General features: G+C 37.0%; 1 protein-coding gene across 1 annotated transcript in view; it reads right to left on the bottom strand.

Annotated features, from left to right (window-relative positions):
• The window catches only part of ahnak (AHNAK nucleoprotein), a 31,863-nt gene extending 19,207 nt beyond the window's left edge, over nucleotides 1-12,656 (bottom strand). The window contains exons 1-4 of the mRNA XM_079839075.1: nucleotides 12,365-12,656; nucleotides 1,179-1,240; nucleotides 675-831; nucleotides 243-448 (exon numbers count right to left, since the gene is read on the bottom strand). Of these exons, the coding sequence (XP_079695201.1) occupies nucleotides 243-448; nucleotides 675-831 (363 nt within the window). The 5' untranslated portion in view covers nucleotides 1,179-1,240; nucleotides 12,365-12,656. The remainder of the gene's footprint in view (nucleotides 1-242; nucleotides 449-674; nucleotides 832-1,178; nucleotides 1,241-12,364) is intronic.
• Between the last annotated feature and the right edge of the window lie 1,037 nt (nucleotides 12,657-13,693).

Below are 13,693 nucleotides of genomic sequence, written 5' to 3'. Positions count from 1 at the left end.
GATGGTTCGTTTCGGCGTGCACATACACGCGGATAGCTCAAAATGCGTACAGATAACACGTCATTTGGCTTTAGAAAGTGGCGTGTATGTTTAGGCAAAGTCATGATGTAATGTGGTCATGGTTCTAATACAATGTGTACCAATGCTGAATAACAATATTTAAAATTAATAAAACGTATGGTTCACATGGTCATGGTGCTGGTCACATGTAACACATGGACCAACAACTGAAGTCACCTTACCAGGAGAATGTCTGAACTAGAGCCTCCTAACCCTCCACGTCCTTCCCAAGACAATGTCCCCATTGGAGAGCGGCAAGGTGACCTGTCTCCAGTCTTGTTTTGTAATTTTAGTCCAACCTTATGTCGGTTTAGAGTCTTCAGTAGCTCAGCTGTTTCTTCTGAGCTCATGTTGTCAAAGTAAATGGTGGCCCCCACAATTTGGTCACCTGTTACAAAGGGTAGTACATGGAAAGTTCAAATTAAAATAATGTAAATTATATTTAGAAAAACTACAAGAGCATTAGCTCATAGACAATAGCCCAACACCAGAAAAAAGGAATGCTGCTCAAATGTTGCTCTAAGAATCAAAAATTTCTTGAAATATTAGAAAATAAGGTTTTCTAAATGTTTACACATTACATCAGAACATGCAGGGTTATTTTAACTACATACCTTCATATACGTTCCCAGTATGAGCAGCAGGGGACTCTTCTTTCACCTCTTTGACAAAAATCTCTCCTTGACCTTTTTGTTCGATGGTGAGCCCATGCTTATCAGGGCCCATCCACTGTGGGTAAAGCACTTCCCTTGTGTCCTGCTCGTCAGCCATCTTTAAAAATAAAATAATATGAGAAAACATTACACAATATACAATAAAACAGAGTAGAACTGTTATAATATAATACCAAATATACTAGGTTTATATTGCCTAATGTGCAGTTTTGATTGAGTTATAAATGAGCACAAGTAATTATCTAAAAATATTATACAAATCTTAGTATTTTCAATAATTAACAATGTTTGCAGTGTTATGCTGTAAATTACATGTAGCTATTAACATCACATAGCTATAACATGTATTTTCAGTAATTGACAATGTTTGCAGTGTTATGCTTTAAATTACATGGAGCTATAAACATCACATAGCTATAACATGTATATGTTCATTCAGTATACCTCGAAATGTGTTCCTTCTTCACCTGTCCCCTTGTGTGGACCGTGTCAGCACTTGTTCTTTCCTTAATACAAAAAAAAAAAAAAAAGAAGTAAGTGTCTTGATTTTAAGCTACGTTTCCACAGATAGGTTTATGAGATTATGTTCATACATTATGTTCGTACATTTAATTTTAATTGAACAACTGTAAATGAGGATCAACCTGTGACCACTAGATGGCAATACGATCTACAACAAAAAATTGAAGTAAACAAGCATGATTTATCTTTGAGAACTCAGCACATTTTTCAACTTTGAACAGATTATCTGTATATCCCATGTATTTCTTCAGCATCGATACAAAGCACTAAACTGCACACTTTACAACAAGAGCAATAGCTGTATTGCAGTCACTAAATGTATTAGGCTCAGTTTAGTGTACAGCTCAAAACATACCTAAAAAAAACGTCTGATCTCCTTAAAATGAATATCAAACAGTATCTTACAGAGCTGGGAGGTTTTTACTTGATGAACATTGCTTAACATTGAGTTATTTAGCTGACGTGGGCCTGCCATTCCAGCTTTCAAAACAACAAGTTCTTTGTTTCAGAGATATCACCCCCTCATAATCATCCACCCTACAATTACACAGGACCTCTTGGATATGAAAACACCTACTTGAATATTTCACTAAACATTGGCAAATAAAGTTCTAGTTTATTTTAATTATGAAAACACTTGCCAATGACAATTAAAAAAAACATTTATTCAGTGCCACGGTGCCCAGGTTTGAAGTGTTATTTTCTTGTATGATCTCAGAATAACCATGTAATAGCAATGACAAAATATAAATATTAAATTAAATAAAATAACAGCTATAAAAAATATCTAATTAGATCCAGCTTCTGAGGAAATAATGAGAAACTGGACGCATGCTACAAAAATAAATAAAAGTGCGTCACCATTAGCAGCATGTATTATTGTTGTACCAAAAACCAGGCACAACTAAAGTCACATCAGTAGACTGAAATGGAAAGACGCTTTGTCTCATGAGATCATGAATTTGGTGGGATCATATATGAGAGTTATTCAAGTAATCGGAATGCTCCCTTGAAAATAGTAAGTACACCCACTTCTGAAAAAAGCCTGACCCTGACCTTAGTGGATTACTGAAGGAATGTACACACTCAAAATAAAATATGTGAATACAATGCTGAAAAATATTAATGGCCAATGTGCCACTCTCAACTATTCCTGAAACCAAGCAATGCTAGATAAAGTTAATGATATAATTATAAATCTATTTAGACTTTCAGCAATGGTCAAGGAACTGCTAAGGTTTATGGTTATTCAATAAATAAATAAAAATTAGTAGTTCAGTTGTTGTTGCTTTTAGTCTGTCTGTATTAGTTTTGAGTTCATCTATATGCAAGTAATTCTAAAAGTTGGCAATTCACCTTTAGAAGATATATGCTTTTAAAATGTACAGTCTCTCTTCTGGAAAAAAAAAAAAAAAAGATTCATTATAATGGACAGAGAAATTCTGTTTACTTTCTAGAATGAGAACATTCCCTCCCCCCTAAATTATAAATAACACTGCCTCCCACTAAATATGCTTTCTATTGGGGAGAAAGAGGTCTGGTTTTGAGCCCATGTTGACTGTTCTTCTCCAGAAAGGACAGGACAGGGAAGATCCTTTGAGATAGTCAATCTGGCTTCCCTTGATACCACGGGACAGACCACAAAACATTTGCGACCCATTTGAGTTGTACACAAAATATTCTACTTATGCTAAAGGACTATTAGAGGTGTGCAAATATTAAGGGGATAGACAGCCTTAACATTATAAACAGCACTAAAAAGAAAAACAACAACACTGAGCCATGCAATGAAAAATTACAGGGCTTTTATTTGTTTTACATGACTGTCACAGGCTGTTAAATTCTAAAAAAAATAATTTATTTAATTTCACACATGCATCAGCATAATAAATGATATTTAACATTTTATAGATATCAGAACTCTCTGCATATAATTTCAGTGCAATTTCAGTGAGAAATGCAAAACATGAGACATGGAAGCTGTGAAACCCAAGCCAGAAAAAAAAGAAAATCCTTATTATTGTTGGCTAAAGCCAGTATTTATGAAAGGAGAAGGGGAAAACCTACAGTGCTGTGTACTCAAGAACTCCCTAGCAAGCACTGCTAAACTTATTTCACTCCCAGCCTGTTATACTCTCCGCCTCTTAGCATGATGCCACACCCTGCACTCAACAATCTTGTACCACTAAAGCATACAAGTTCCTTTTCCTTTACCCTTTTTAAAAAACTATATGATGATCTACAGTGCTATTTGTGCAGCAATTCTCTTCACAGCTCTTACAGATTCCTCATAATGCATCTCTGGAGGAGCAAACTCTGTGAATGGGAAAAAAGGCACAGCTGCACATCCATGACTGAAATGTGAACCAATCAGAGGCAACAGCGGCACATATAACATGTCACTAAACCAGTGTCTAATACATGAATTGTGCCCCAGCAGGCACATCTCACACAACCATGTGCGAGACATCCTTTAGCTTTCACAAGAGTATAAACCATGACACTACCAGAGCATTATTTGGAGGGTATCTGCTTAAAGTATATGGCTCTTATCCAAAATCATATGATCTGTTATGATCCATGTAAACAGATACTTCATAATACCTTTTGTGCAACTATAAGCTTTCAGCAATGAAATATAAAATCTTTGTGAACTATTGAGTTGTAATGAGGACCTTTTAAGCAGACCAAGCTTTGAGGTATAGCAACAAAGAGCAACATACGTGAACATAGCGTGCAAGACATTGAAACAAAAGCAAAAAGGAAACACCTAGATTTTAAGGGTTTAAAAATCTAAGATCTGAAAAGAAACAGCTTGGCCTATGAATCTTACAGTAATTAGGTGACATAACATACACCCAGTAGTTCTTGCTGAAAGGCCTATGCTTTCATTCAGTCCACTGTCAAAGCAACTGATTAGCAGAAGCTTATGGTTGGACTTATAGCTGATGTTTTATACCAGTTATACGCCAACCACACTTTAAACTCAGAGTACCTCCTGAGGGGGTCTGATTTCACTAGGAGCATTCACACTAAAGGCATCTGAACAAATGAACATGGATATTGACAGCTTTTTTCTTCCATTAATTAAGATATAATTAAATACGTTGTTTCAAGCAAGTATCTTTGCAGCATTGAAGAAACCAGTGTCTTGACCAGCTAGACATGGGCAAGGGGAAAGAGCAGCTCTTAACAGCTTGTCTGACTATATTGAGAGAAGACAAATGTGCATGAGGAGTGTCACTTCTCAATATTGACTTGTCACAGTAGGTAGGGTTGTGCAACCCTCAAGGTGGAATTTATGATTAACATTAAAATAAGTGGAAATCTTTCTAAAAGGTCAAAAAAGTTGCATTGCTTTAGTTATTAACTAATTTCGAATGTACCTACTATAATTTCATATCAATCATGTTAGATAGGTTTAACAGGTTTGAATGCACTGTAATTTAATCTAACGTTACCATTGTTACCACACAAATAGATTAAAAAAAAATTGGCAAAATTGACTTTAACTCCGGGAGGATGAGGGAACCTACTGAATTGCCAAGGCTAATGCTCAAACTCTCTCCCGCGTTCCTATATATTGTGAATGAAATCAGTGGTAAATTAGATGTAATATTTCCAAGTCAATATTTCCAAACCGTCAGATGACAAAACCAATATAAAATGGTCAATTAAAAAACACGCATTCAGTGGAAAAGGAATAAAACTCAAGCACCACTCTGTTCTCTTTTAAAGTGAAAAGCTCTTAATATGAATAGTTTTGTTTGCATGGTTTTCGAGACCTTAAGCTAGTGAATCAGGACGACTTTATTTCCCTTTTCCTTAAAAAATGCAGCCCCACCCTAGTTGGTTTTATACTTTGGTTTGCCCTAAGAGGGCGACAGCGACTGAAACAGTTACAATATGAGCACACATCACAGGGCGTTTTCTTTTGCAAGTACCAAAGAGACAGGAGCTTATACGTGTCTGCACAAGCTTAAACATTTCCTCTGGATGTTTCTGTTAAATAATTGTCTGACTAGTCTTTGCCAACTAGGCAGAAACACACAATTAGCTTTGTGTTTCAAGTTTGCTAAGTAGCTATTGTTAAATACAATTACCAACATCACTCCCTGAAAATAAACTCATCCTCACATGGCTGCAAATCCACCCTGTGCTCTGAATACTGGGAATCTGTTTGAGCAGCTACAGAAAGAGTGAAATTGCATGACATTCTCAGATTTGACTGTGTATAATTAATTAAAATGACAATTTCAGTTGTCTAAAATTAAAAATGAATATACGAGTTAAATTCTCACACCGTCACCTTTGTTTGCAACGTCTGATGTCAGGAAGAAATTCAAGATGACTGTAAACTAAAACCATGCGAGATGCAGCAAGCCATTCATCGTAACCATGCCAATGCCATGAAACTGTCACTTGCCACGAGCAAAATTAGAGTTCATGCAAGTTTCTCACAGGAAAGCAAACACCATGTGAAGGAAGCAAGTCAAGCAAGTCACATGGTATGGCCGAAGACACTGGAGTACGCATTCATTTCACTCATTTAATTTCACAGAAACCAAATTATCAAACGTCATCATCCACTCTTATCTTACACATGAAAAAAGGGGGAGGTGGATCAGTCCTTTTTCTTTTTCATTTAATGAAAAGGTTTCGACGGCCAATTGATGTGGGAAACAACTCCTCTCTGTCAAATACTTCAATATTTGCTCCTCTCAGTATTTGTTTAAATAATTTAACTCCCTAGTTAACCAAAACTGATAAGTGTCAATTGTTTAAATGTCATGTAAGGCTTTTGTCAAAGCGAAGTCAAGTGACTTCTTACAAAACGACAAATAAAATTCTCCCTCAACTCAGAGAGGTATTATCAAAGACAGAAACTACTGAGGTTGTGTATGCAAGTGCCATCACCACTTATATAGACCATTTAAATCGTTAAAGTGTTGCATTGTCCTTCATGGCCTTTGAAGCAGTCCCGTGGCTTCCAGTCCAATTTATCGTTCCCTTTTGATAATTTCTGCATGGAGGAGGCTGAGGACAAAGAGGTATCTGTTTATAAGCCTTTCAGTTTAAGCTAAAGAAATGTTGGGAATGTGTTTCCTTTACTTAAACGTGTCTTTCGGGCCTTTAAAGCAATGAAGCATGACAAGATAAGATGCATGTGTGTTTCTGTGAACACTATGAAAGAGTTCAATTAAAATGTGGTTTCAGTGGTACTATTATCATTTTTTTTAAAGCCTTAAAGTCGGATCACAGATGTGGTCACTTGAAGAGGTTTCCCCTAGAGCAGAAAAGCATGAAAAGACTTTCAACACTAGCATGGCAAACAAATGCTGGAATTAGCCCAGACAGGTACATGCTTGCGGGGACCTGCCCATAAATTCTCCCCAGTACTATTCCAATGTTATTGACTCCGCTAGAAAACAACTCTTACCAGCAAAAGTGTTCATTTAAAGCTACCCCAAGAAAATAGTATATTTACCCAAACTTATAATCAAAGCACCTCTCTGTCCCGTTCAAAAAAAGAATGGAAAAACCTTTGCGCTAAACATATACAAAAGCACAATACGTCTTGAAAATGAGCTGCTTCTCTGAAGGGGTTGAATTAGTAGTAACGAAAACACATCCCTCTTTCTTTTGCCAGCTCCAACCTATTATTTGGAAACCATTGCTAGAACCTATCGCTACCCTGTTGTTTCATTAACCGACGGTTATTTCTGAGCTGTGACTGAAATAGTCATAGGCTCGCTGTGATAAAGGCCAGTCTGGACGGGGCTGTCACACTGTTTGCAAAGAACAACATTTGGCAGAGCAGCTGTGCACACTCAAACGGGTGACATCTACAAGCCCTGCACTTAGTTGTATCAAGTTTGCTGTCACCTCGCTAAAGGTGGAGCTAGCCGGAAAAAAACGCTGGTTACAAACAAACTCACTAACATTTCTTACTAACAAAGTTTTGACCATATTGAATTCACAAAAGAGTTCAAGCTTTTCAACCACTCAATTTAACAGATTAAATATCCTTACATATAGTTTGTATTGTCGTGCATGAGAAAGACTGGTTCTAGAACAAAACGCCACCATAATCACAGGTCTAAGATGTGTCAGATGACACCGCAATGCTTCCAACAACTGTGCAAATCTAAAAAGAGCAGACTTTATGGCACAACACAGGCGGCAAGCGCTGCAAATCCAAAGCTGGGGACACGCCCTTCGCACAGTAAGAGAGAAACTACATGCACACCATCTCTCAGGCCGCACATAGCGCACAGAGAGCTGCGAACCCCACCCAGGCCTCCAGTCACACACATTCCTTGATAGAGCCGTCAGGCCAACTGGAAGAGCGCCCAGCCTCTCCTGCAGTGACTAACTCCAAAGCAATGTCCTACTCTCTACCCAACCACTTAACTCACCCAGTGGGTCTGAGCTGGGTACAAAAACAGGGTACTCTTTCAAAGTTTCCACTTACTAACAACCGATGAAGCAAGGAAACTTGATCCTTTTCTTATTTCATTAAAGGAAGGAAGCCAGACGATTTCCAAATTTATAAAGACTAACAGAAGCCCCTCATGACACGGATTAATGCACGGCAAAATAAGTCGTAAAAAAATATTGTTTGCGTGGTTGAAAATGTCTTGGTGCACCAATGTAAATTAAGATTTATAGTTGTGCAATAGCTGACATTTGTAAAGGTTCAGCAATGGTGAGGGTTAGATAAGTGATAGAATTGTGGGGCAAACAACCAGACCACTAATTATAGAAAAGCCACTGCAAGTGTTTAATGCCACACTTTTTCCATTAGAATGCTGTAATGTTTAATAAGAGATACACGCACATACAGTCAGCCATTGCACAATGCAATAACATAAATTGTGGCCTCTGGCTTTGCTTACAGGAGACGCTTGGTTACTTGCCGTTTAGCAGACACGTTTTTCCAAAGCAAATTATAGGATACTTTTTATTGTGACAAGTGCAAGTCATATTTCTCCATTAAATACTCATCATTCATTTTCCTTGCAAGAGACAGGCAACTCTGACATAAAGCAAGAGCTCATACATAAAAAGGGATAACTACAATTTGGTTAAAAGTTCCACTTTTACTTCCACATGGACTCAATTCAAACCCACAAAGTGACCAAACGCTCGTGCAAAGACATACGCTTTCAGTCTTATTGTTGAAATATCAACTATTTAGAGGAACAAATAGGGATCAAAAATGGCAACAACCAAAAAAAAAAAAACATTAAAAATGTGCAGTGAATTACACTAAATATATGTTGATTACAGAAACGTTAGAGAAACCTTTACCGGTACATAATAAAGGCTGTCAATATTCACATAGAGTCACTTTTTTTGTCTATCCTGACTTTGTTTGTTTATCCGGTTAACAGGGCTTTTCAAATTGAGTCAAAGGATATGAGTCAGCAATCAAATACATGGTGATGACTGATGGCAAGGTGGTTAGCTTACCAGCTCAGGGTGCGTTGTATTTCAATCGCAATCAGATGGTTTTATAGTTAGGTCTGAAACAGCACTGCCAAGTGTTTTGTAGAAGTGAAAAGGCATGTGGTCTGAAACGCCCAAATAACTCAGTTCCTAACTCTTTGCTTATCTACAATTCAACTAGAAATAAACTCAAGTAAACTGCGCCTAGAATGATCTAACCTCTGCAGTCTCCTTGTGCTGTTGTAAACAAGTTGATGCATACCTACATTACTGAAATGGTGTGATGTAGTTCGAGCTGTAGTGAAACGTTTAGTCTACGTCAATAAATGCACAACTAAGAGAATACATTTGAATGCATTAGAATGATTAAAATATACCCTCGGTGTGTAATTTAAATAACTTTTTTCCAAATAAGCACGCAACTTTGAAACAATGCAAGTATCGTCACATGCAGCTCACAGCTCATGTCAGTCACAGGGAGCCGAGAAAATATAAGTAGTGTCACTGTGTTGCACATCTTTGCTATTATTCATTGATATGGAATATTATTTGGTAATTTTACATTTACTTGAAACATACTTGAAGCATATTGTAATCAAATCCTGATATAAACAGTACATTTTAACTATATACTGTAGGTACTAGTTAGCAGTAAACACACATTCACTAATTGCACTAATCTGTACTTGTCCAATTAAAATGCAGAAACCAAAATCAATATTATATCATTCAGCTATGACAGGTGTGGCTACTAAGAAATAATCGCTACATGTCATGCAAGTTAGTGCATGCAATGTATGGATTTCACCTTGGCTACAATATAACCTATTTACTTGTTGCCCCAGTACATTACGGTTTGTGATTTCTAAACGTATCTGTTTCTGAAAACAAGACGACTCACACATAATTGAAGCATTAATGCCAGACCAAAATGGACAGCCTTGGAAATTGATGCTTATAAACTATAAACAAACTAACCATCCTACTGTCATGCGATCCTAAAACTTAATCAAATGCAGTCTGTATCTTCTATTTCAAGCACAACAGCAAATGTAATCTAGCAATCCAACTGGATTGCAGAAGTACAATGGAACTACAGTCTATCATATGCCGTTGGCACATGAAAAATAATGATAAGAAGAAAAATAATGATGTGATGTCCAAAAGGACAAGAATAATACAAAATGTCTATATATTAAATACATATAATGTTAATTTCAACATTGTGTTAATTCACAGAACATAATACTATAAAAAAAAGTATTTAAAAAATCATAAGGCAGCAAATGGGATCAATTGGAGGTGGCAAAAATTATAATATTAATAATAAATGTGTACCGTACATATATGAGAAGACAAATCTCTTAACACAAAAAACTAGATAAGGGCTAAAAAGCAACTATGTAAATTTAGGCATATGTGCGCAAGACTATGTGTTACAACAACTCTGTCAATGTGGAAAATGATGAAATATGAATGCCTGACTCTGACTCAGAACCATATTGGCAAAGCCATGGTGTATTGTCCAACTTTGTTTTGGCTACAAGCCAGTATTTCTCAACTATGAAATGATGATAACTCCAGGGTCTGTCTGAACAGGAAAATGTGTACCAAGATAATGCAACAAAGTCTTCCGACTTCATATTTCTTTAAATGATTCCTACAGCCTGCAAGGTATCTAAGAAAGCAAGTGGGCTGACAACTTATCTGTGATGGATAATCATCCCAAATTCACAGTTGACTCCTTTCATTCTGTACCCTTTTGAAAATAAATAAATAAATAAATGAAGATTCAAAATGTGAGAAAACAAACAAATAGAGAATGAAAAAACCCACCACTCCTCCCTTGGCGTTCCCATCACAAGTCCTTGACAAGTAAACGACAAAGGAAGTGTGCACAAGTCCAGACTCTTTCCGTTTTCACACTGGAATAGAAGGTCCTATGAAGCACACCCTTATCTGACCTATCAACACTGAGGAGGAGAAAGTTGTGCCTCCACTGTAAACCTCCAGGACAATAACGCATCAGATAAAGACACAGGCCCCCAAACATTGTTTCTACTCAGCATTCAAATCCAGAACCAATCAAGATAAGAAAGATATTCACTGTTCTGTTTTAAGCCAAACACTTTCTAACCTTCAAATACAACCAAGGTTGAAAGAGATTGCTGAAATTGAGGCACCCACACACAAAAAAACTTAACACCGAGCTCCAAAGACAAAACATTTTTCAAGTTTATATTAAAAAAAAGACTAAAATTAAAACAATTTCTATACAGTTACTTTAATACAGCTTTAATATAGTACCATATTACTGTCTGACTGCTTTAGTCTGCTATGGAGTCATCTGTTCTGACAAAACCGAAGAAAACTTTGGGTGTGGCAGGAGAAGGGGGATGGGCTCCAAATGTGAAAAATCTCCTTGTGAACATTTTTAAAAGATATCACAAATCAGATAAACTGCAAGACAGCTTTTTAGATGTCAACACTCCATAGACATCTCCAAACTCACAGCACTTATCCGCAACACTCCCCTTAAATGTCCGACTTGCTCTCTTTATCTATTCCTTTCATGCTCTTATTTTGCTATATAAAAAGTGGTCCTACAGCAAAACGGCTCCATAACTAAAGCCATGCAGCAGTCGGGCGTGAATAAAACACCTTATTCTTTCTCCTCCATAGCAAGCCTTAGTTCCCCCCTCTGTGCTTCAAACCTGGTTTCAATTAGTAAGTCTTTCCAAACCACTACATTCCATTACCCCCTCCTCCCTTCACCCCCTCTTATTCACTGCCCACACCCTGGCCAGGGCTCCAGGTTAAGAAAATCAAGGCAAAATAGGACAGAATTTCCAAACTGCATTTTAAACATTCACATTTAATTTTTTTAAGGATAATAAGAATGTTCAAAACTCTATCTCAAAAATATATATAATAAATAAGCAGAAAAATATGAGAAAACAATTCACCCACAGTGAAGAATATGTGCTGACGTTGACCAAAAATCTTGAGCTATGACCAGATTTGGTATGGCAGAATAATAATCATTTCAAGAATTTTTTTTTTTTTTTTTTTTAATCTATGGAAGTGTGTAACAACTTTAAGTCACTGTATACGCATGTATTTCTGTGGGCGGAAAAAAATAATATAGAATAGAGAGCTTTCTTTTATCTACTAAAAGTTTTTTTTATTTTTTTCAGTGTGGGCAAAGTCGTGCAACCAAAGTCAGAGACAAGCTATCCACGTTGCACTCTCTTAACTTGGGTGTATCGTTTGCATGACATGCAAAAACCCAGAATATTTGCCTTAATTATAAATCCTTTTTTGTCCTGAGTGATTTAGCAGGTCGGTTTAACAAACTAAACGCTGAATTCTGAACAGTGGCAAACTTTAGTATTGTTGGGAATAAAACGTGCGCAACAGATGACAATTGAGCAGATACACACCCACCCACCCTCTTCATGTTCAACAATACGGATGATAAGTTTGAGATTTTATGACATATAATAGACTTTCTTAGAACCAAATAAGCAAATATATACCGTTATTCAACATAATTAATAAGTTCAGAGACGTATCTGGAAAACTACTTTATGCAACGTGAGCGTCGCACACCAGAACTGCATAACTAATTCACCTCAAAAGATACACAAACGTACCTGGAACCTTCAGCACCTTTGCTCTGGCATCCTCCGCGGTCCACAGCTTTCTGCCACAGCCCAGAAGTTTTCCACCACGCTTTCCAAACTAAACTTTGACGTATTCGTGGACTCTCGTTTTTTTTTTTCTCGATGCTTGAAGTCTCTCTTTATGATTTTTCTTGTTTTGTTCGTTACTTTTCTCTCTCTTCCTCTCACTTTCGTACTATTTCTTTTCCTCAGTGTGCTTGTAACTCCGGGCTATGGAGAATGGCAGAGTTTGGGCTAGGGCTGTGGAGTTCTTCAGTGGAGAAGAGGGCGGGGGTAACGGTGTAGTAGGGAGTGGACCCTTATAATTTTAGTCCAGCCCACCTACTGTTTGAGGGACATTCTGTTTTAACGCAGCGATAAAGCACGAGAATGTGGAGTGTAATCAGATTTAAACTAAAAGGTCGAACTAAGGACAAGAGTCGTTTTAATGATCAGGTTGGTGTAAGTTGGCACATCTTTACTGAGGCAATTTGTTAAGTGTTTTAAAAGTTGTAATTATCCCATAAAACATGTTCAGTAAAACAATTCCTGGACAATAACGGTTGAAATTGTTTTTGGTCAATATTTTATGGCATGTGCCTGTACAGAAATAGACAAAAAAAATGCCTGGAGTACAAACTGTGACAACTAGCCCCGGTGCCCTATTGTGTCATATAATATGTCACATGGGATGGTGGCACATGATCGAAATCTCTTAGTAGCTACAAACTAAGCAAAGATGCATGTCTCTCCATAAAAACGGTATAACAAATTAGGCCTAGGCTACAACAAATCTGTTAATTTATTTTATAGTTTTATTGGCTGTTTGACTGTTGATGCTATAGTCTGATTTTATTGTGCTCACCCAACAGATACAGCAAAAATCATACTAGAATTTTAATTTGCAGATAAGAGTAGAGTTTTTAACTAGATGTTCAAAGAAAAATGCTAAACATGCTAAAAACATGCATTTATGTGGTTTGACTCTAAATCTTATTACTGAATATAGCTCTTGTGACTACTAGACCCAGTCTTAAAGGTCCCATGGCATGGCATTTTTCTATTATTTTATAATGTTTCCTGAGGTGAACTTATATTGTTAGTATGATTTTTACATCATAAAATGTCATAATTTAGAAATAAAAGGCATTTTTTTCTATACTGATGTTTGCCCTCTGGCTGAATGCCCTGTTTCAAGAGCGTGTCTGCTGTGAGACTTCAGTAAAAACGGCCACTGTTGTGATTGGCTGACATCTTTGCATTTGAATGAGTATCAGATCTTGTAGCGAGGGGGGCGTGGTCCAACGAGGTCTACCAGGC

This window comes from Gobio gobio (genome assembly GCF_949357685.1).
Source record: "Gobio gobio genome assembly, chromosome: 16".
In the NCBI taxonomy this organism is placed as follows: domain Eukaryota; kingdom Metazoa; phylum Chordata; class Actinopteri; order Cypriniformes; family Gobionidae; genus Gobio; species Gobio gobio.
Note: the sequence above shows the minus strand (reverse complement) of the source record. Positions and strands in the feature narration are given on the sequence as shown.